Below are 24461 nucleotides of genomic sequence, written 5' to 3' on the forward strand. Positions count from 1 at the left end.
AGCCGACGTGGATGATGGGGGTAGCAGGAACCACTCGGAGACGGTACGGTGTAGTTCAGGGTCTTTACTGGTGACAAAGATAGACCCTCCCGGAGTACTGGCTAGCGATTGGGGCCTGGTCAGTCCTTGAGCAGATGGGATCTCCCCTGGCCAGGCGGAGTTGTAGGCCTCCCAAACTAACTGTACTCTTCTGGCTACCTTGCTAGAGGCGAGTATAAGTAGCCCACGTCCCTGAGTGTACCGTGTGGTGCTCACCCGTATGGCCGGTGACTCGGGGCCTTCTAGTAGCTTCCGCTCCACGACGGCGGTGCTGGTCCCACGCGTGTGACCGTGCCTTCGGGTTTCTTGGCCAGAGGACCTGAAATCCCCTGCCGGTCGGTTTCTGCTGCTGGATAGGAGTTAGTCCCCACAGCCTCGGACTCCGGGTCCGGTGATAGCTTCTCAGTCAGGGCGAGCTCTGCAGCTGCCAGCCCCTGACTCCTTGTAGCACTGCTCCCACAGAGCTCCTGATGTTCTTTTCCTATATCTGCTTCTCTGTCTCTACTTCTTCTCTACTCACTAACCCTGCCTCAGCCCTAGGTTTATATAGGGGAAGTTCTTCCCCTCCCAGGACTGGGCAGGAGGTGTGGCATGCATAGGATTCCTGACCAAGAGACCTCCCACCTGCTCTCAGACATAACATTGCTGTTACTGTGGAAACCAGACCCCTGGGGTGCCACAGAAGCAACAAATTGTATTATTTATGCCAGAAATTAGCATAAATTTGCATACTTCCAGCCACATTCTGAATAGACTGTGTCTGGCCTCACTCAATACACTTGCTTTGAGTGAGGTCATGCACTTCTAGTTGGCATGTGACCGCGTATATGCAAATCACTTACTTGCGGTCTCTCCCGGTGCCGCCACGTTCACTTCAATAGGGGCCACGTGTAGTCAATACATGTGCATCATCAATATCATAATCCCAGGCATTCCCTTTAATAATCCGTTCAATTGTGGGATTGTACTGGATTTTATGGGAAGAGCAATTTTATTGATGCCTCTCTTGATTTGCAGTGGACCGATGGGATAGTCGCTAATACTTTCCGGGAGTTTGCGTTATCTGAGACCCCGGAAAGAAAATGGGTTATCTTTGATGGACCTATTGATACGCTAGGGATAGAAAGTATGAACACCGTCCTAGATGATAATAAAAAGGTAACTCTCTATTTTACTTTGTGAAAACTTTTTTTTTTTTATTTATATCCTTTTCTGTTTTCATCACCATGTAGCATAACAAAAAGTGATACAAAAAGTTATCCTCCATGTATATCTACAGCCATGATGGAGAATAGAAAACATTAGATTTTATGGCATCTTTATATATCTTTAATTAGCAGTAAATTGCAAAAACTGTTTGTATTTCCTAACACTATCCGACAATATCCATTCATGAAGATGGAAATAAGCCTTTAGTAGAGGACTTATGTATTGTATGTGGAGAGAGACGCTTTAAAAGATATTCATTGCAGGATCATCTTCCAATTATAAATCAGCTACTAGATTTTTGCACTTTTTTCAGATATTAATTTGTGCACATAATGATTGTACTTTCTCCACTAAAGCTTACAATGATCCTTTATGAGGTTACTGATCAGACTCCGTGGATTAAGTTATTATTCATTTGTTCAACATTTAATATTGTTTTAAATATGTCCTGTTATTTTTAGCGTTGCTTGATGAGTGGGGAGATCATTCAGATGTCACCTCAGATGAGTCTGATTTTTGAAACAATGGACCTTTCCCAGGCGTCGGTAGGTTTTCACTCATCCTATAAGAGAGGAGTTCCCATATACTTGTACAACGGGGGATCTAATGCTAACTAATCAGATTTAGTTATAGGGTTGACTTTTAGAGGTATTCTCATCTTTTAAAGCATATCCACAAAATGGCCATAATTGTCTGATAGATGAGGGTCTCTCCTCTGGCACCCACCCAAACTTTTCTCGAATATGAGGCCCCATCTTGTGCCGCTGTGAAAGGAGAGTTTGGCAGCACGAGCAACTCTTCCATTCACCGATTTGGAAGTCCTACATACACAGTCATCAGGGGTGTAATGATCGCGGTTGCAGAGGTCGCGACTGGGCCTGTGCAGGTGAGGGGCCCGCCGACATCAGCGCAAACTTCAACTGCATGTGCACCTCCGAACGCACATTCAGACGAAGTGTATTGAGGCGCAGAGACCCGTTGGGTCTGTGCACGACAATGCACGCTGCCGGCCAATCAGAAGCCAGCAGCTGATGTCGGCGTGCACGTGACTGAGGGTGCATGACAGTGACATCATATGCTCCCGAAGCTTGCACTCTGAAGTCAGATGCTGGCTTCAGAAGAGGATGGCGCACAGCGGGGGAGCGGAGGAAAAGCGAGCAGAATCATTTATTTTTTTTCTATGCATTAAAGTACAACGGCAGAATGAGGGACATATACCAGGATGGGGGATATATATACTAGGATGGGGATATATATATATACCAGGATGGGGAATATATATACTAGGATGGGGGATATATATACCAGGATGGGGGATATATATACTAGGATGGGGGATATATATACCAGAATGGGGGAAAAATATACCAGGATGGGGGATATATGTATCAAGGTGGGGCCCAGGATAAGGGACATATATACCAGGATGGGGGATATATATATCAAGGTGGGGCCCAGGATAAGGGACATGTACACTAGGATGGGGGATATATATACCAGGATGGGGCCAGAACAGGGGACATATATACCAGGAAGGAGCCCAATATGGGGGATATTACTACATAATGGGGTAGGAGGTGCAACACGTATGTCCTTATAGGATTTAGAACACTACAAGGGCCCATACATCTGACCAACATGCAGGGGGTCCAAATGTTGCAATGGGGGCCCATCGGACTCTAGTTACGCTACAGACAGTCATCTCTACATTCACTTTAGTCGCTATAATTAAAGGGATTGTCAGTCCCTTTCATTCTGGTGCTACTACAACAATCATCTAAATGGTGAGGATCCAGTTCCTGACACCAGCACTGAATGTAGGGAAAATGTAATGTTACATAGCTTCTACTCAAATAAATGGATGTCTATGTAATCTATGGATGATGGAAACGTCAGGACACTTGGAAACGACTTTGTAGACTGTTTTTCATCCACCCAGCGAGATAATTAGATAACTGGATGGGCTTGTGTCTTAGGGCAACCCTACTTAGTATATCTCTCTCTCCAGCCTGCCACTGTTAGCCGCTGCGGTATGATTTATCTGGAACCCCAACAAAAGGGCTGGGCGCCCCTGGTGAGGTCCTGGCTCAGCACCCTTCCCGATGCACTGAAGACTAAGGACCACCTCGCTCTTCTAGAGGAACCCTTTAAGTGGCTCGTCCAACCTTCCCTTCGATTCCTCCGAAAGCAGTGCAAGGTGGGCGCCATGTGTCCTCTCAATTGTAGGAGCATTGCGCAAGTTTGTAGTCTAGATTTACCCTCAGTGTCCTAATGTCTTTCCTCATAGGATCTGGTGACAACCAGCAATGGCAATGTGGTAATATCACTCACACCATTATTGGAGATGCTGATTTTTGATGTGGTGAGAGAGGATCCGAATAATAAGAACATTCGTATCTGGATCCTGGTAAGTGGAAGATCTGCCGATCCCATACACAGTGTGGCTGATCCACCTGCAGGTATAGACAGTGCTTTCCTATGCTCCTGGAAACGGGGGAAATAATTCCAAGTGGAGAGAAATTGTGAAAATATCACAATTCTGACATTATTTTTTGGGAATTGTTTTTACGGTGTACATTGTGTGGTAAAATTACTTAGCAATATGATTCACTCCTCAGTACGATTACACCGATACCAAACATGTCCAGTTTTTTTATTAGATTGGTAGTGAAAAAAAAAATTTGAGGTTTGGGAAAAAACATTTTTTTGGGTTGTGTCACCATTTTCCGAGACCCGTGACGTTTTCATTTTTTAGTCGATGGAGCTGTTTGAGAGCTTATTTTTTGTGGTACGAGACAATGTTTTTGTTGATACCATATTGCGATAGATATTACATTTTTATCGCTTCTTACAGCATTTTTTGTGATACTGCATCAACCAGAAAAACATAATTTTGTCGTTCTTGATTTTTTTTCTCGTTACGCCGTTTACTGATCGGGTTAATTATTTTTATATTTTGATAGATTGGACTTTTCTGAATGCGGCGATACCACATATGTGTATTTTTTGTAAAACTTATTTTCTCTGTTTTTACTGGGGGAAAAAACCCATTTCAAGTTTTATGGGTTTTTTTTTTGTTTTTTTTCATACTTTTTAAAACATTTTTTGTAACTTTTCTCTGTATTTATTAGCCCCCTTAGGGAACTTAAAGCTGCGATCGTCTGATCGCTTGTGCTATATACAGCAATGCTACACCATTGCTGCATATAGCAAAAATCACGGTCTCCTTTGAAGCCCGGCCACGTCATCCGCGATTGTTAGAGGCAGGTTCCTGACGTCTGCTGAGAATTGCATGTCAATAGTACCTTTAGAAATATATTTACTTAGAAAATTGGTGACGTGTTCAATACTTATTTCGCCCGCTGTATATTGTATCCCTTTTCTTCTCTTTTAGGCCAGTTTTGCTTTCTCTCTGGTTTGGTCCATTGGCGGCTGTTGTGACACCGACAGCCGAGTGAAGTTTGATGCTTTTTTTCAAAGAAATTGTCACAGGAAAGATCGATCAGAGCCCTTTCCTGTCCTCCGTGGGGAAATGGGAATGTCCTTTGGACGATAAAGGCCTGGTCTATGACTACATGTACGAGGTAAAGGGATTTCTTCATGGAAATCAAGCCTAATGCTCAGCAACTTATAACTTTGGCCTTTGGGTTATTATCTTAGGTCTCTTAGGACATGTTCACACTGTGTTTATGCCGTATATCTATGACTCTGCCAGAGGTTCTGATTGAATCCCCGAAAAACTGAATTCAGAAGGAGACATGGAGTCCAATGACCTAAGTGGATTCCGTCAGATCCTCTGGCAAAGTAATAGACATGCTGCATAAACGCAGTGTGAACAGGACCTAAATGTCAAACTTATGTAATGTGTCAGTGCTCTCTTATCCCTACATCAAATGTGTCCGAATATGGTTTATCAAAGTTGTAACTACTTTTTTTTTCTTTGAAGTTAAAAGGCCGAGGGCGCTGGGTTCACTGGAATGAGTTTATTAAAGGCACAGCCACGTGGGACAAAAGCACCAAAATCCAAGATATCATTGTGCCAACTATGGATACTGTCAGATACACCTTCCTCATGGATATGTGCATCAAAAACACCAAGTAAGAGTAACAAAATGACTCTTATTAGGAAACCTTGTTGACAATTATCCATTTTGCCATCACAATTACTTATTGTATGGGAAAACCATTCGGATAGTGGAGTCGAATTAGGAAACCCTATTGGTCTATACACAGAAAACTGGCCGCCATTCACACCTGTCTGTTTTATGTCTGTACTAAACACAGTTTGTATAAATGAAAATAGTTTGCTAGTTACTTAAGGACGGGAAACACATATCACGATGGACGGACGGGCCGCGGGACCCCTGACCTGAAATTGACAGCCTCATAGACATCCATGAGGCTGGCGAGTTTGGGTCCGGAGATCTTGGTCCGTACATGGATGGTGTTTATCGGACATATGAATTCGGGCCTAAATTAGTAGTTTTATTCTCAACACTGTAAAATGTTTGATTTTATGGTTGTCCTACAAACTACTTTCCTTTTTTCGCAGACCACTCTTATTTGTGGGACTGACGGGGACAGGGAAATCTATTTACGTCAAAGACAAACTGATGAACAATCTGGACAAAGAAAAATTCTTTCCCTTCTTCATCAACTTTTCTGCTCGCACCAGTGCCAATCAGATTCAGGTTTGTCTTCTTTTTATCACCCTGCCTTCTGACAAATGAAAGAGGTTGCTTCATTACGATATATAGATGTCATTGGGGGGGATACGCCACTTAGGACCCTCTGCTATGAGCCAGAGAGGAGACCCACAAACAACAGAGGTCTCTCTCGCAGACCCTGAAGATCTGTGTATTAGATGGTCAGACATACATTTAAATGGGTTGATGGACCCATGTGTGTCTTAAAACAAAAAAAATACCCTGTCGCTTCTCCACGCTGCCGCCTGTGTCCCCATCGGTCTCTTCACTTCCTTTTCGACCAGGAGATGTCAATGAAGCCAACCAGTGTCAGATGATCGCCTGCAGTGGTGACTTTCTTTCTGAGCCAGAAAAGAGAGCTAGAAGACTAGTTCTTCTAGGTCGAATGAAACATCAATTCTGCAGCCAATCAATAGCCGCTGATTTGGCTGCAGCGGTCATGTGATGTTTTCTACCTGAAAATGAGACACCGCAGTAGTGGTCAACCTATTGAATCTTCCGACACATAGTTTGCATCTTATTCTAGAATATCATCATGGACAGACTGGACAAAAGAGGGAAAGGCGTGTACGACCTCAGATGGGGAAGAAATGCGTCATATTTGTGGATGATATGAACATGCCGGCATTAGAAAAATATGGAGCACAGCCACCTATCGAGCTCCTGCAGCAGTTATTAGACCACGGGAATTGGTAATATTCGCAAAAAAAATTAGTTTTTTATTTGTAAGTTATTTTCTTTTATCTTTTCCACTATACGTATATATGCAGCGTGTGTATGTATGTATATATATATACAGTACAGACCAAAAGTTTGGACACCCCTTCTCATTTAAAGATTTTTCTGTATTTTCATGACTATGAAAATTGTACATTCACACTGAAGGCATCAAAACTATGAATTAACACATGTGGAATTATATACTTAGCAAAAAAGTGTGAAACAACTGAAAATATGTCTTATATTCTAGGTTCTTCAAAGTAGCCACCTTTTGCTTTGATGACTGCTTTGCACACTCTTGGCATTCTCTTGATGAGCTTCAAGAGGTAGTCACCGGAAATGGTTTTCACTTCACAGGTGTGCCCTGTCAGGTTTAATAAGTGGGATTTCTTGCCTTATAAAAGGGGTTGGGACCATCAGTTGTGTTGTGCAGAAGTCTGGTGGATACACAGCTGATAGTCCTACTGAATAGACTGTTAGAATTTGTACTATGGCAAGAAAAAAGCAGCTAAGTAAAGAAAAACGAGTGGCCATCATTACTTTAAGAAATGAAGGTCAGTCAGTGCGAAAGATTGGGCAAACTTTGAAAGTGTCCCCAAGTGCAGTTGCAAAAACCATCAAGCGCTACAAAGAAACTGGCTCACATGAGGACTGCCCCAGGAAAGGAAGACCAAGAGTCAACTCTGCTTCTGAGGATAAGTTTATCTGAGTCACCAGCCTCAGAAATCGCAGGTTAACAGCAGCTCAGATTAGAGACCAGGTCAATGCCACACTGTCACGCTGTCAGAGCGTACAGGGGGGTCAGGGGCCTGAGCTGACCCTAGACGGGGGCCCTGACTAATCCCTCAACCTGGAGGTACTGTTAATGGTACAGAGGTCCAGGCCGCCAGCGTAACCATAAACTTCTGAATATCCCTGAACCTAAGTAATCTAGTCCTGAGAAGGACCCCGATCACAACAATGGGAAACAGGATAGAAAATGCCCAAAACACAGTACTAGACAAACGAGACAGTACAAGGGGAAAACCAAAAACCACCTTGCATACAAAAACTAACACCACAATTACAGAGGGAACAACAACAGGTTAGGAGATAAATGATAAAGGGAGGAAGGGAACAAACCACACCGCATACTCCTCTGAACTCCACCAAACAACGATCCACTCTGAAGGTCTGCAAGAAATGCTTTCACCGACAACTTCCCTAACAGACCAGCAGGTATTTGAAGGAATCCCAATACTGCAGCATTAACTGCAGCTGGGCGAGGCTGAGCCTCATCAAGCACAGAGAGAGAGAATTAACTCCCTCACAACAACAAAAAACAAAGCACCAAAAACTCAGCTGCGAGAAGTCAGGCTGTGTAGTCGCGACGATCTTCGTGGCGACACACCCATGACACACACAGAGTTCTAGCAGCAGACACATCTCTACAACAACTGTTAAGAGGAGACTTTGTGCAGCAGGCCTTCATGGTAAAATAGCTGCTAGGAAACCACTGCTAAGGACAGGCAATAAGCAGAAGAGACTTGTTTGGGCTAAAGAACACAAGGAATGGACATTAGACCAGTTGAAATCTGTGCTTTGGTCTGATGAGTCCAAATTTGAGATCTTTGGTTCCAACCACCGTGTCTTTGTGTGACCCAGAAAAGGTGAACGGATGGACTCTACATGCCTGGTTCCCACTGTGAAGCATGGAGGAGGAGGTGTGATGGTGTGGGGGTGCTTTGCTGGTGACACAGTTGGGGATTTATTCAAAATTGAAGGCATACTGATCCAGCATGGCTACCACAGCATCTTGCAGCGGCATGCTATTCCATCCGGTTTGCGTTTAGTTGGACCATCATTTATTTTTCAACAGGACAATGACCCCAAACACACCTCCAGGCTGTGTAAGGGCTATTGGACCAAGAGGAAGAGTCATGGGGTGCTACGCCAGATGACCTGGCCTCCACAGTCACCAGACCTGAACCCAATCGAGATGGTTTGGGGTGAGCTGGACCGCAGAGTGAAGTCAAAAGGGCCAACAAGTGCTAAGCATCTCTGGGAACTCCTTCAAGATTGTTGGAAGACCATTTTCGGTGACTACCTCTTGAAGCTCATCAAGAGAATGCCAAGAGTGTGCAAAGCAGTCATCAAACCAAAAGGTGGCTACTCTGAAGAACCTAGAATATAAGACATATTTTCAGTTGTTTCACACTTTTTTGTTAAGTATATAATTCCACATGTGTTAATTCATAGTTTTGATGCTTTCAGTGTGAATGTACAATTTTCAAAGTCATGAAAATCCAGAAAAATCTTTAAATGAGAAGGTGTGTCCAAACTTTTTTCTGTACTGTATATACACACACATATATATACTGTATATATACACACACATATATATATATATATATATATATATATACACACACACACATATATATATATATACTGTATATAGACACACACACATATATACTGTATATAGACACACACATATATACTGTATATACACACACACATATACAGTATATACTGTATATAGACACACACATATATATATATTGTATATAGACACACACATATATATATATATATATATATATATATATATATATATATATACTGTATATACACACACATATCTATATACTGTATATATACACACACACAAATATATAGCAACAGGGCCCCGTTGCGTCCTCTGTGTCTCTGTACAGATATAAGTGTAACACGTACTGGATCCAGCACAGGTGACAGTCTGCCATAGAGCTGACGTGCAGTACATACACTGTGTTATGGGGGCACTCACCTGTGCGGACCCCGCTCTCCGGCCGCTACTTCTTTGCTCATATAAGGTCTCATTCTGCCATTAAACAATTCGGTTGTCATGGCAGCGGGGGTGGGGCGTTGGTAGGGGGCGTGTCTGGTATAGGGCAGATTGGGGCGGGGCTGTCATGCAGTGCTTGTCTCATCCCTGTAATTTCCTGCTGATGCCACCTGGTGGACAGCATTGGTCAGTACACGCTGAGAATGCTACATTTGCATTGTACTGTGGGAGCTGCTGGTACTACTGGTGCTTCCTGACTGCTGTCCCTATGAGGTATGCAGTATGTCACATGGTGGGGGAGGAACATTTTATATATGTATATGCACTGCTCAAAAAATAAAGGGAACTGTGCGGCCCTCCAAACAAATGCCACCCCACACCATTACTGACCCACTACCAAACCGGTCATGCTGAGGGATGTTGCAGGCAGCAGACCGCTCTCCACGGCGTCTCCAGACTCTGTCACGTCTGTTACATGTGCTCAGTGTGAACCTGCTTTCATCTGTGAAGAGCACAGGGCGCCAGTGGCGACTTTGCCAATCCTGGTGTTCTGTGGCATTTCTTTGGATGGCCGCACAGCCCTCCTTGTGCTCGGCAGAGGTAGCCTGACTGCCATTAGGTACCGAGATGAGATCCTCAGACCCCTTGTGAGACCATATGCTGGTGCAGTTGGCCCTGGGTTCCTCCTAATGCCGGACAATGCCAGACCTCATGTGGCTGGAGTGTGTCAGCAGTTCCTGCAAGATGAAGGCATTGAAGCTATGGACTGGCCCGCCCGTTCCCCAGACCTGAATCCGGGACACATCTGGGACATCATGTCTCGCTCCATCCATAAAACGGACAAACAACACAAATATTGGTTCTATCTTTTACACATTTGGGGTAGCCCTTAAGAGGGCCATTGGGTCAAAGAGAGAGAGAGAAGAGAGAGGGAAGGGAGAGATACCGGGAGATACCAAGAGAGGGAAAAAAGAGAGACCCAACCAGTGCAAGGCTAAGCCGGGCAGGCGGCAGCGGCTATTTATACCCACTGCTGATCTCTGATTGGTGGAAAATCTGGGTATGGCTGCTCTGATTGGTGGAAAAACTGGGTGTGGCTGCTCTGTGATTGGTCAGCATTATGACCTCACAGTGGCGATGACTCATACCTCCTGGGTGGTTGTTTTTAATGTATTTTTTGTTGTAACATTTTGTATGGCTGTTTGGTGCAGGGGGTGGGGTCGGGAGTATTTTAACCCCTGCACACCCCCATGACCATATGCCTCGACCCGTAGAAGCGTGATAGACACGCGAAACGTCCGTCGTCCGCAAAAGGCGCCGCTTCCCTGTATTTTTAATGGAAATGGAATAAAAGAAGATTTTATTAAATCGGTGTGCCACCTCGCTTTCTTCATGTATGAGTAGTATAATAATGATGATTTATCCTGGGGATGGGTTATCAATATCAGATCGGTGGGGCTCCGACACGCGGCACCGGCTCTACCCATCAGCTGATTGCAGCGCTCAAGTGTAAATAGTGTGAAGATTGAACATCACAGCTCCATTCACTGTACTGTGGGTCCTGCAGATCAGCTAATATTCATGTAATAGGAGCTGATCTGCAGCACCAGGGAGCGGCCACTACAGAGTGAACAGATCAGTGATTTTTCAGCTCCTCAACACTGTTTACATCTGACCTCGGCCGAAGCTGCAAACAGCTGATTAGTGGAGGTGCCGTGTGCCGGACCACCACAAATCTGATATTAATGAGCTAACCAGGGGATAAGCCATCAAAATGTTTGTCCTGGAAAATCCCTTTAAGGCCCACCTGCACATAATAAATATATATATATATATATATATATATATATATATATATATAGCAAAGAGTGGGAAGGGGTTAATCACAGGCTCATAAAACGGACAAACAACACAAATATTGGTTCTATCTTTTACACATTTGGGGTAGCCCTTAAGAGGGCCGTTGGGTCAAAGAGAGAGAGAGAGAGAGAGGGGAGGGATAGATACCGGGAGATACCAAGAGAGAGAAAAAGAGAGAGACCCAACCAGTGCAAGGCTAAGCCGGGCAGGCGGCAGCAGCTATTTATACCCACTGCTGATCTCTGATTGGTGGAAAATCTGGGTGTGGCTGCTATTTATACCCACTGCTTATCTCTGATTGGTGGAAAATCTGGGGGTGCCTGCTCTGATTGGTGGAAAATCTGGGCATGGCTGCTCTGTGATTGGTCAGCATTATGACCTCACAGTGGCGATGACTCATACCTCCTGGGTGGTTCTTCTGGGCAATTCTGTTTTCTGATTGGTGGAAATTCTAATCAGCATTATGACCTCACAGTGGCCGTGACTCATGTTTCATGGACTGTTCTATCTGGGTGACCTGAAACATGCTGATCTCTGATTGGTTGAAATTCAAGTCATCTTCATGACATCACAATCGAGAAGAATGAATATCCAATTTACTTAATATAAATGACCAGCAATGCTGTTCTCTTAATGGTGGAAATTCAAGTCATCTTCATGACATCACAATCAGCATGTTATTACTGCCGATATGTCCAATTTTTTTCCTAAATTTCCTACGTTTGTCCTAATTTATTAGCACATATATACCACTCATTCCTACAATCAAAGGATCAGGAAACCCCTCTGAAATCAATATCCTACAATTTACCCCAACAGCAAAAAAACAACTATACACAAAATACCAAAAGGTATATCAGATTATTAATGAGCAAATAAAAGACACATAAAAATAATTTTTAGAAATGTGTAGAAAAAATGCTGTAAAGTAAGAACGCTTCAAAAATAGAAATGTTAATGATCTATTTAATCAATTAACAAAATACAAGTGAATGAACAAACGAAAAATCTAGATCCAATCAATATTTGGTGTGACCAACTTTTCACTTTAAAACAGCGTCAATTCTTCTAGGTACACCTGCGCAAAGTCAGGGATTTTGTAATAATGCAGTCAGGTGTCTGGTCATACACCATGGCAAGACTGAGCAAGAATACACAAGGAAGTTATACTACATCAGCAAGGTCTCTAAGGCACAAATTTCAAAGCAGATTGAGGGTTCAAGATGTGTCATTCAAGCACTAGTGAAGAAGCACAAGAAAATGTGCAAGGTTGAGGTCAATAGATGCAGTGGTCGGCCAAGGAAACTTAGTGCAGCAGATGTATGACACATTATGGTTACTTTCCTTCAAAAGCGGAAGATGTCCAGCAGTGCCATCAGCTCAGAACTGGCAGCAACCAGTGGGACTCAGCTTCACTCATCTACTGTTCAGAGAAGACTGGCCAGAAGTGGTCTTCATAGCAGAATTATGGTGAAAAAGCCATATCTTCCACATCAAAACAAGGCCAAGTGACGCTGAGTCACTGCATTAAAACAGAGAAAACGGGGAAGGAGGGGGGGGGATTGGCAAGATGTGCGCGGTTGAGCCAAAATATGAAAAATGTGGTTGTTACTGTAGGGAGTTTGTTCACTGAAGGGCTGGAGAGCAGAACAATAATGAGTGTCTGTGGTCAATAGTGATGCATAACCACGGTGAAGGGTCCTGTAAGTTTGGGGCTGCATTTCAGCAAATGGAGTTGGGAATTGGGTCAGACCTCATGCTATAACATTTTCCCCCATCATGGGCCCCTCTCTGGCATATTGTCCCTATTCTGGCATAATTTCCCTCATTCTGGTTTAAGACATCGCTGTTTGCTCCGCTGCACCTTCTGCATTCTTCAATATCCAGATCCATATTCCAGTTTGTCTTCTCTGCTGCACTACGTGAGTCCACAATCAACTGAGGAATACCTACGTCTGCTTACTATCCTTATTTCTGTTTGCATATTACTGTACCTAAGTAAACTTGGACTATCGTTAACGTTTACATACCCTAATAGTAATGAAGGCCGTGCCTTACAGATTAGGTTCTAAGAAGTATTGTTTGGAATGAACTTACCTTCATAAACTGTTTGCTGTGATCTTTTGCACTTGAGTTTAAAATAGACTTTCACACTACTCTTGTCTCAGTCTCTGCTTTTGGCCCACGCCATTGGACTTCAGGGTATCTACTAACATCGTAACAGGCAGTTCCTTTGAGCTCATGATTCTCATTTGGTCTGACATGCACTGTGAGCTGTGAGGTCTTATATAGACAGGTGTGTGCCTTTCCAAATCAAGTCCTATCAGTTTAATTAAACACAGCTGGACTCCAATGAAAGAGTAGAACCATCTCAAGGAGGATCACAAGAAATGGACAACATGTGACTTAAATATGAGCAAAGGGTCTGAATACTTATGACCATGTGATATTTCAGTTTTCCTTTTTTAATAAATTTGCAAAAATTTCTACATTTCTGTTTTTTTTCAGTCAAGATGGGGTGCAGAGTGTACTTTAATGAGAAAAAAAAATGAACTTTTTAGAATTTACCAAATGGCTGCAATGAAACAAGGAGTGAAAAATGTAAAGGGGTCTGAATGCTTTCCATACCCACTGTATATAGTACTCAATGGGTGTGGCCTGCCTCTGATTGAGAAGTGCTTCTTCCGGCAGTCTGAATAAGGGTCTATCGTTAGGGGTGTGACTAATTTGTTTTCACTTAAGGTGATATATGTCCCGCTTTTAATGAGATTTAATAACATTTGTATTTTAGGGTTTCTATTATAATTCTGGGATTTCCTAATTTGTTTATAGAATTTTTGAATTGCATAACACATAGGATAAGGATAATAGGTTTAGTATATGAGATAGGAAATAGTTATTGATAGAACTAGTGCAGTGGATGGGCACTAGTGTTAATAAAAAGAGGGGCACTTCCTGATAGTGTGCGCCATGTCCCATGATTTGGGAATCTTACAGACCATATTGCACTATCATTAAGTTGCTGTTTTGTTGCTATGCAGTTAGGTTTTCCTTTCTTATAAGTTTGTCCTTTGTCTCTCCCTGTCTCTCTCAGATGTAGCTGTGATGTCAGTAACCCCTCCCTTCTCCATTCTTCTTCCTCATTCACCATCTTCAGCCATGTTAGAAGCTTATGTGCTTCCAGCCCGTTTCTAAAAAAGTCTTTTTACCTGCTGTACATTTGCACATCATCGAGTATTCTGCTAGAAAATAAATCTTCTTCTGAATCTTCAACAATGTGCTTCTTGCAGTCGAGTTAAACTATCTGAAGACATCACTATGTGTGAGTACGGTAAAGAGACAGCCTAGAAACGGTGTCTCACAGCGCCCTATGCTTGCAGCTTAGTCATGGAGTCAGAATAGTGTGAGTTCAGTGAGAGTTAGTGAAGTGCATAGTGAAGGTGAAGTTCAGGTGCGGTGGGCTGCTAGGGGCAGCATGTGTCACTTGTTCCAGGCAGTGGGAGGCATTACTGGGATCCAGAGCAGTCGCTCCAGTCACGTCCAGAGCCTAAGGTCTGGTATAGGAGCTGCCGGACACTTTGTGTACTCTGAAGTACAAAGGAAGATGGACAGGGACCTGCATAGATGGAAGTTGAAGGCCAGTCCCGGGTGCACTGCAGAGGTGGACGAGAAATACAGGATGAGCTAGCAACAGGGCTGAAGAGGAGTTATGCTAAGAAGGAGGATAATGTGAATTGCTGTGCCTTATCCTGTCTGTACCCACCTGATGAACTAGAACTGTCAAGTATATGTTTGACTGTTACAAAGAACTTTGTGTCCCCTAAATTGTGTGCGGCGGCTTCTGAGGAAAGAAGCCTGAAGGCAGTGGAGGCCTGCGGCCTACAAGAGAATGTGCTGCACCCCACACCCTAGAGCACACTGGGACTGGGACACCCATTGTCTGTAAAGTGCCAGAGCGAAATCAGACAGACGTTCAGTCACGACTACCGCTCTGTGCCACTTTACAAGATGAGTGATAAGGGAACTTCTCCATCAGAAGAGAAGAGGAAATAATGGTCGCTGCCCAAACTGTGACAAGAACAGGACCACAATGTGTGTCACCCTGGCCTGGATGCCACAAATGTATAATAAAGCTGTGTCTGAGAGCAAAGGGGAGGTCCTCTAGTCAAGGGCCATTAGCATGCAATACCTCCTGTCACAGGCCAGTAGGGGGAGCAGGCTGCCCCTATTAAAGCTGGAACTGGGGGCAGGGTTAGAGAGAACTGGACAACCTGTCTCTGGATTGAGAGGTGTCCCAGAGCCGGGACAGACAGTTGTGTTGCAGCCTAAGAGGACGTGTGGCAGTAGGAGAGCCACGAGCCAGGGACAAAAGGCGAAGTGAGTCTGTCCTGGCAGATAAAGAAACTAATCTTCCAGACTTTGGTGTCTGAGGCTGTGAGGATTCCACATCCTACAGCAGATAACCAGTCCGCAGGGGACTGTATGTTCCTTGGCCTAAGAAGCCCGGAGGCTCCGCCACAGCAGAAGGGACCAACAGAGCCGTACCAGGCCGGGAGTAGCAAGGGACCCAAGTTGCAAGCCATACGGGCGAGAGGACACGGTGAGCTCAGGAACGTGGGCTGTTACATTACCAGAAGGGAAATAGCCAGAAGGAGCACAGAGAGCACGGTAGGCCGACACCCTCATCTTGACCAGGGCCAGCTTCCCACTTGCTCTCAGACATCCAGGCCCCCTCCTAGCCGGGCCTGTTTCTGGGTCATTTTACCTGTTCTAATAAAGACCCTGAACTGTTTAAGAGGCCTCCGTTTCCTGGCTAACGCGGTTGGAATCATCCCCTCCATCATCCATCATACACTGCCCTGGGGCCCTACTCTTCCCGTGGGGAGTTGTACTATTCGGAGCTGCACATTTACATCTGCCCCAGAGGTCTGCACTGCAGCGGCGGTTAGCACTGACCGCAATCCAATGGGTGGCGTAGTCGGAGATTACTTAAAACTTATAAAGGACTGCCACTGGCCTGACCACCCTAAGCCACGGACCGGGTTGCCACCACTACCCCCATCGTCTCCCTATTGCCCGGCTCCGAGTGTCCCACGGCCCAGGGGGCGAGTCAGCTTTGGCGTAGTCGGCAGGATTGTAACCAACCCGCCAAAAACGGGTATTGCGTGCCTGAAAAAGACTGTACACGTACCTGAAGAAGAGTTTTTCCACCACCCGGAGCCGTTTCCCGCCATTTTCAACCGTCTCCCGCCATCTTCCGTCGGTTCCCGCCATCTTCAGCCGTTTTCCCGCCAACGGATGCCATCTTCAGGACGCTGCGCGGGAAGAGGAGGGGCGTGGACGTCCAAACCGCGCGAGACCCGAATCTCCGCCCCACGCACCGACGCTGCGCAAGGTCCTGGAAGGGAGAGAGAGCGACGCTGACGTCATCAGGACGCGACGCAGGTCCTCGTCCGGAGCAGCACCAGCGGAGTCGCGGCCTACAGAAGAGGATCGTCAGAAGGTAGGCCACGCTTAACTAGGGGGGAGGAAGATGTCGGACACTGAGGCGCCCACTACCACCAGCACAGCTGCAGCAGCGGTGATGCCATTTTCCCTGCCCTACGTCAATGGAGCGGCCTGGTTGCCTAAGTATTCAGGGGAGCCCCATGCCCTAACTGACTTTAAGGAAAGGCTGTACAGTTTGTTCCAAGTTTACCCCCTGACAGAGGAACAGAAGATTAGCATACTTACAGGTTAACTGGCACAGCCCAGCGGGAGGTAAAGTAATGGCCCGCTGAGGAGAAAAGGACCGTAAAGGACATTCTGGCCCGGCTGCGGGGTACCTTTGATACACGTACTTCCGCTGAAATTAAAATGCGGTTCTACGGATGTAAGCAGCGGGCACAGGACAGCATCAGAGACTATGCCCTAAATTTGCAGGAAGCCTTGAGAGCCATCAAACAAGCTGACCCTGGCAGCGTGCAGGATACGGATAAGCTACTAACAGAACAGTTCATAGTAGGTCTGCTGTCTAGCGCCCACAGGACCCAGCTGCGCCTCATGTTCTTTCAGAACCCTGATCTGACCTTTGCCCAATTCAAGGACAGGGCCATAAGGGTGCTCCGTGAACCCGCAACAAGTGGCGCTATAAACCCCCGGCGCCCTGCTCTCACCTACCACCAGAAGGCGGCGCCCTCCTCTGTGGACTCTGTGGGGGACGATGCACAGGCCCTGAACCAAGCCCCGTCGAAAGATCTGCATCACCAAGTCCAGGAGCTGACCAGGAGCGTTGCGGCATTGACCAGGACCGTCCAGGCGTTACAAGTGGACCCGTCAAGACCCATCGAGTTGGCTTCAAGTCCGGAGGATGTCCCGTGGCGTCGACAGAGGAGGACCCCGTCGTTCCGAGGGAGGCCCACAGATCGCTACGCAGAGGATGGACAGCCCATTTGCCGTCGATGCAACCAGCCCGGACACATTTCCAGGTACTGTAATTTAAACGGGTCCAACCTGGGGCAGAGAGCCAACCCCCAGGCATAAGATCACCAGGCCCTTATAATTGGCGTGATAAGTACGTTGGGGGGGGCGCCCGGTTTTACCCGTGGTGCTGAACGGTATCCCCATGAGCGCCTTGCTGGATACCGGGTCGCAAGTAACTACTATCCCTTATGTACTTTTTAAGCAGTATTGGACTGATGCTGATATAACACGGTACCCAGACAGTGACTTGAGCATCATCGCCAGTAATGGCTTGCCCGTGCCGCAGATGGGGTTCAAGGAAATGACCATTAAAATTGGTAAAGTTGAACTACCGGCACAGGGAGTGATTATTGTGGACATTGACCGTCGTGAAAGTCACCCTAAAATAACTGTGGGTACTAACGTGATTGAAAATTGTCTTTCAGAGGTAATTGTAATTCTACAACAGGTGGCAGTGAATGCTAGTTCCAGCCAACAGAGAGTCCTCAACAAGGAGATAAAAGCCATGATGAGACGGCAGCAGGTAGAACTGTCTGGTGGTGAGATCGGTAGCGTAAGACTGAGTGACCCATTCCCCATTTCCATGCCTCCCAAAAGTGAAATGATGATCTGGTGTCGGACTGCAATCGGGTTGAGAGGTAGAGACTACCAAGCCATGGTAGAACCCGTGTACTCAGACAGCAGGCCCACCATTTTGACAGCCTGGGGGGTGGTTGATGTCCGTCATGGGAGGGTGCCCGTTCACATTCTCAACATTGGGGAGAGGGAGGTACACTTACCCAGGTACGCTACACTTGCCAAACTGTTTGCTGTTGAGCACAAAGCTATCAGGGCCGTGGAACCTTTGCCTCCCTCTCCACAGGCGGAGAGTAATGGCTCACAGAAACAAAAGGAGGACTGGTGCCAGAAACTCCATGTGGGTGCTGACTCCACTCCCCTGCACCAAAAACAAGGAGTCTACCGGGTGGTACAGGAGTACGAGAGAGTCTTTAGTAAGCACCCGCTAGACTTCGGCAGAGTAAAAGGGATAGAACACCACATCCCCACAGGGAGCCACCCACCAATAAAAGAGAGACACAGGCCTGTACCCCCTGCACATTATCAGAACGCCAAAGGTATGCTGCGGGAAATGAAAGAAGCTGGGGACATTAGAGATAGCTGTAGCCCCTGGGCAGCCCCCCTGGTTCTGGTAAAAAAGAAAGACGGCACCATGAGAATGTGCGTGGACTATAGACAAATCAACCGTATCACCCACAAAGACGCATATCCGCTGCCTAGAATAGAAGAGTCTTTAGCCGCACTAAAATCAGCTAACTTCTTTTCTACTTTGGACCTTACTAGCGGGTACTGGCAGGTTCCTGTGGCAGAGGCTGACAAGGAGAAGACCGCCTTACCACCCCGATGGGACTGAGCGAGTTCAACTGTATGCCCTTCGGGCTCTGGAACGCACCAGGGACCTTCCAGAGGCTGATGGAATGCTGTCTAGGGCACCGAAACTTCGAGACTGTCCTCCTTTACCTGGACGACGTGTTCGAAGCCCTGGCAGGCTATGGCCTGAAGGTGAAACCATCAAAGTGTCACCTGTTGAAACCGAAGGTCCAGTACCTAGGGCACGTGGTAAGTGCGGAAGGAGTAGCCCCCGACCCTGACAAGGTCACGGCAATCAAGAGCTGGCCAAGCCCTTCGAACATCAAGGAAGTGAGGCAATTCCTCTGGTTGGTAGGCTACTACCGAAGGTTCATCCCCGGGTTCATTATGATGGCAGCTCCTATGCAGGACCTCCTGATAGGACAGTCTAAGTCCAGAAGCCAAAAGCCACCCTTCAAGTGGGATAAACCGGAAGAGGAGTCCTTCCGTCAGTTGAAGATGGCCCTCACAGGGGATGAGATCCTGGCCTACCCTGATTATGGCCAGCCTTTTATTCTCCACACAGACGCCAGTAATGTGGGACTGGGAGCCGTACTGTCACAAAACCAACAGGGCAGAGAAAGAGTGATCGCGTACGCCAGTCGGAAGCTGAGGCCCACCGAGAGGAACCCGGAGAATTACAGCTCCTTCAAGCTAGAATTCTTGGTGGTGGTGTGGGCCCTAACGGAACGCTTCAAGCATTACCTGACCTCCGCAAAGTTCACTGTGTACACGGACAACAACCCGTTAACACACCTAGACAGTGCAAGACTTGGTGCCCTGGAACAGCGGTGGATGGCCCGTCTCTCCAATTATGACTTCGTGATCAAGTACCGGGCAGGCAAAACCAATGCCAACGCTGATGCCCTATCGAGAATGCCTCACTTACCTGAAGGTGACGAAGACCCAGAAGAGCTGGAGGAGGTAGAACTCCCCGCGTTTCACCGGTATGGGGCCGCTCAATACTCCCACCGCGTGAAGGAGGAAGATTTAACAACCGTTATGATCAATCCCCTACCTCACCACAGCTGGGCCGAGACCCAAGATAGTGACCCTGCAATCCGCCTGGTGAAAGATCTGCTGACCCAGGAAGATGCCCGCTTAGATCCGGATGCTCCAGAGGAAGCCAAGCAGCTATGGAAAGAGAAGAGCAAGCTGTTCCTCTATGAAGGCAAGCTGTACAGAAGACTTGTCAACCACCGGACACAAGAGCTGACCTGGCAAGTCGTGGTCCCAAGGAGGGATGCAGCTATGGTCCTGGGGGCTTACCATGACAGAGCGGGGCACTTCGGTTGGAAGAAACTGGAGTTCCTGCTAAGAGGACGGCTCTTTTGGGTCGGCATGAGAGGGGCTGTAGAGAAGTGGTGCAGGGACTGTGGCCCTTGTAACTTAAGGAGAAAAGACCGCACCAGCCAGAAGACACCCTTGAAGCCCATCGTCACCCAGCAGCCTCTTGAGCTGGTAGCTCTGGACCACGTCAAATTGGCTCCAAGCCGGTCAGGATACATCTACGCCCTGACAATCGTGGACCACTATTCCCGTTTTCTAGTGGTGGTCCCGGTAAAAGACTTGACAGCCCAAACGGTGGCCAGAGCCTTCCAGCAATACTTCTGCCGTCCACACGGGTATCCGGAACAGGTCCTGACGGACCAGGGTCCAGCGTTCGGAGCTGAAATCTTGCAAGAGTTCTGCAACCTCTATGGCTGTAAGAAGATTCGGACAACGCCTTACCGCCCACAAACCAACGGGATGTGTGATTAAATGAACAATATAGTCATTGATCTCCTGAAGACGTTGCCCCTGGAGGAATGCAGCCTGTGGCCAGAAAAACTGCCGGACCTGATAGACTTATACAACCATATCCCGGTGAACGCTACAAACTGCACCCCGGCTTACCTGATGCGAGCCAGACCAGGTAAGCTGCCCCTAGATCTGGAGATGGGAGTCCTAACATCTGAGGACACCTCCCTGGATGCGGACTGGGATACGGAGAGGCGACTGCAGTACAAGAATGTACAGGAGAGTGTGGAGAAGAGCCTGGCCCAGGTGAGAGAAAGGCAAGAAAGACTCTTCAACCAACACGCCCCTGCTGGTCCCCTAGAACATGGTGAGCAGGTCCTGAAGCGAAAGAGAAGGCTACATAAGATGGACGACCAGTGGGAAAGGGAACCCTACACCGTACTGCAGTCTGATCATGACAACTCGAAGGTGTGCGTGATCACCAAGGATGGAGGAGAAACCACTAGTACCGTCTCCAGAGACCACCTAAAAAGGTGCCCCGAACAACTCCGTAGTGCAGAAGAGGATCAAAGTGACCTTGAACCCGCAGAGGACAAGGAAGAAATGATCAGCACCGTTCTCTGAGAGTTCCCTCAGTCCTGGACTCGAATAAACGATGCCATAGTGGTACCCGTCCTGCATTTCCTGCAACCGGCTCAGCAACAACCTACACCAGAGCCGGAAGGTGAAGAAGAGCAAGCAGTTCCAGAGGCAGAAGAGCCTGTACCAGCAGCCCAGGAGAATCAACCCTCTGCTGACAGTGAGCCTGCCATGCCTGCGATGAGCCAAAGGACCCGTAGACAGCTGCCTGCCCTACCTGTACACCAAGCTGGTAGCTCTACCCCTAACGCTAGTGAAGAAAACCAGGTTGGTCCACCACCAGACAGTGGGTTACGCAGGTCAACCAGAAGCACAAAGGGGCAGAAACCCACTCGCTGGAGAATATAGGGTGCACTAAAACTGTAAATAACCCTGTTGCCAAGTGTTGAAATGTTTGCAAATTTACATGCATGATTAGTAATTGTGTATTTCAGTTTCTTACAGTTACCGTACGGACTCAAAGGTTATGGACTTTTAATAACCGGGACTTTGTATGGACTGCGTTCGGAGCCTGACCAAGGAATGAACTAAGACTGTAAAGGACTTGGGGCTAGGACAGACCCCCACCTGGTTAAGGCTCCCTGTTGTGTTGGTGAAAATGGACACCCGGTCACAGACCACACTGTGACCTTAAGAACTCAATCTGTGCGTCACTTGCCTGATAATGTTTTATGGTCATGCATATGATCTTTGTTTATTGTTTAGTCCCGGAGTACTAAATTTTACTAGGGGGGAATGTGTCACCCTGGCCTGGATAACACAAATGTATAATAAAGCTGTGTCTGAGAGCAAGGGGGAGGTCCTCTAGTCAAGGGCCATTAGCATGCAATACCTCCTGTCACAGGCCAGTAGGGGGAGCAGGCTGCCCCTATAAAAGCTGGAACTGGGGGCAGGGTTAGAGAGAACTGGACAACCTGTCTCTGGATTGAGAGGTGTCCCAGAGCAGGGACAGACAGTTGTGTTGCAGCCTAAGAGGACGTGTGGCAGTAGGAGAGCCATGAGCCAGCGACAAAAGGCGAAGTGAGTCTGTCCTGGCAGATAAAGAAACTAATCTTCCAGACTTTGGTGTCTGAGGCTGTGAGGATTCCACATCCTACAGCAGATAACCAGTCCGCAGGGGACTGTATGTTCCTTGGCCTAAGAAGCCCGGAGGCTCCGCCACAGCAGAAGGGACCAGCAGAGCCGTACCAGGCCGGGAGTAGCAAGGGACCCAAGTTGCAAGCCATAAGGGCGAGAGGACACGGTGAGCTCAGGAATGTGGGCTGTTACATTACCAGAAGGGAAATAGCCAGAAGGAGCACAGAGAGCACGGTAGGCCGACACCCTCACTCTGACCAGGGCCAGCTTCCCACTTGCTCTCAGACATCCAGGCCCCCTCCTAGCCGGGCCTGTTTCTGGGTCGTTTTACCTATTCTAATAAAGACCCTGAACTGTTTAAGAGGCCTCCGTTTCCTGGCTAATGCGGTTGGAATCATCTCCTCCATCATCCATCATACACTACCCTGGGGCCCTACTCTTCCCGTGGGGAGTTGTACTATTCGGAGCTGCACATTTACATCTGCCCCAGAGGTCTGCACTGCAGCGGCGGTTAGCACTGACCGCAATCCACGGGTGGCGTAGTCGGACATTACTTAAAACTTATAAAGGACTGCCACTGGCCTGACCACCCTGAGCCACGGACCGGGTTGCCACCACTACCCCCATCTTCTCCCTATTGCCCGGCTCCGAGTGCCCGAGAGCAAATACATTAAATCACTAGCAGACAGTGCAGTTATCAAACAATAAAAAATAGACAGGATTCAAATGCAAGCAACAAAATGTCAGAACTGATATACACATTAAGTGACTAGATTCCCTGGATAGCTAAATTCGCTGCTGAGGCCAGAACATGGGCTGCCCAGCACTATTTAAGTGCAACCCATGAAGATAGACACTCTAATTTACAAGGCCATAACATATAGGTGCATCTCACAAAATTAGAATATCATCAAAAAGTTAATTTATTTCAGTTCTTCAATGCAAAAAGTGAACCTCATATATTATATAGAGTCATTGCAAACACAGTGATCTATTTCAAGTGTTTATTTCTGTTAATGTCGATGATTATGGCTTACAGCCAATGAAAACACAAAAGTCATTAACTCAGTAAATTAAAATAATTAACAAAAAACACCTGCAAAGACTTCCTAAGCATTTAAAAAGGTCCCTTAGTCTGTTTCAGTAGGCTCCACAATCATGGTGAAGACTGCTGACTTGACAGATGTCCAGAAGGCAGTCATTGACACACTCCACAAGGTCCCAGAGTTCCAATTTTCATTTGAAATCAAGGTCCCAGAGTCTGGAAGAAGAGTGGAGAGGCCACGATCCAAGCTGCTTGAGGTCTAGTGTGAAGTTTCCACAATCAGTGATGGTTTGGGGAGCCATGTCATGTGCTGGTGTAGGTCCACTGTGTTTTTTCAACACCAAAGTCAGCGCAGCTGTCTACCAGGAAATTTTAGAGCATTTCATGCTTCCCTCCGCCACAGTATCATAGCTACCAGGGGGGCAAAGGGGCGGTGGCCCCGGGCCCCTCGCTCTTAGGGGGCCCATCCAGGGCTACGCCAGTGTAACTGTATCTGGCATGCCCCTGGTGCCAGCATCGGGCCCCACCGCCCGTCACCGCCGCAAGTTTACTGATGAGAGAGGGAGCGCGGATCTCTCTCCCATTAGTCCCTTCTGTGACTGACGTCCCTGGCATCATCACTTGGCGCCCGGCCCGCTGTGCTGAAGATGTGTGCGTGCTGGGTGCTCTGAGCAGTGAGGGAACCAGGAGGAGAGGTGAGTACCGTTTATTTATTTTTTGCCGGGTGGGGGGCGGCATTATATTACAG

General features: G+C 47.0%; 2 protein-coding genes across 3 annotated transcripts in view; one reads left to right on the forward strand and one right to left on the reverse strand.

The window, feature by feature from the left end:
* LOC141213689 (uncharacterized) overlaps positions 1 to 24461 on the reverse strand; it is a 316710-nt gene that overhangs the window by 157809 nt on the left and 134440 nt on the right. The window lies entirely within an intron of this gene.
* On the forward strand, positions 4670 to 22144 carry LOC141213673 (dynein axonemal heavy chain 12-like). 2 transcript variants are annotated; one of them, XR_012283080.1, is made up of 5 exons: positions 4670 to 4832; positions 5195 to 5346; positions 5801 to 5939; positions 6481 to 6646; positions 22026 to 22144. XR_012283080.1 is itself a non-coding variant. In XM_073665273.1 (4 exons), exons 1-4 carry the CDS (start codon positions 4713 to 4715, stop codon positions 6568 to 6570), a joined length of 501 nt encoding a protein of 166 aa, XP_073521374.1. In that variant the 5' UTR covers positions 4670 to 4712; the 3' UTR covers positions 6571 to 6710. The 2 variants fall into 2 exon arrangements, 1 of the variants encoding a protein (XP_073521374.1); XM_073665273.1 differs by lacking the exon at positions 22026 to 22144 and having other exon boundaries at positions 6481 to 6710.

This window comes from Phyllobates terribilis, unplaced genomic scaffold, assembly GCF_046119375.1.
Source record: "Phyllobates terribilis strain yellow unplaced genomic scaffold, ASM4611937v1 Scaffold_207__1_contigs__length_3498100, whole genome shotgun sequence".
NCBI classification, from domain to species: Eukaryota; Metazoa; Chordata; class Amphibia; order Anura; family Dendrobatidae; genus Phyllobates; species Phyllobates terribilis.

Excerpts from the sequence above, each read along its gene's own strand:
- LOC141213673 (XM_073665273.1), top strand. The coding sequence starts at position 4,713 with ATGCTTTTTTTCAAAGAAATTGTCACAGGAAAGATCGATCAGAGCCCT. Across the intron at positions 4,833-5,194 it reads TCTATGACTACATGTACGAG|TTAAAAGGCCGAGGGCGCTG; the intron begins GTAAAGGGATTT and ends TTTTCTTTGAAG. Across the intron at positions 5,347-5,800 it reads ATGTGCATCAAAAACACCAA|ACCACTCTTATTTGTGGGAC; the intron begins GTAAGAGTAACA and ends CTTTTTTCGCAG.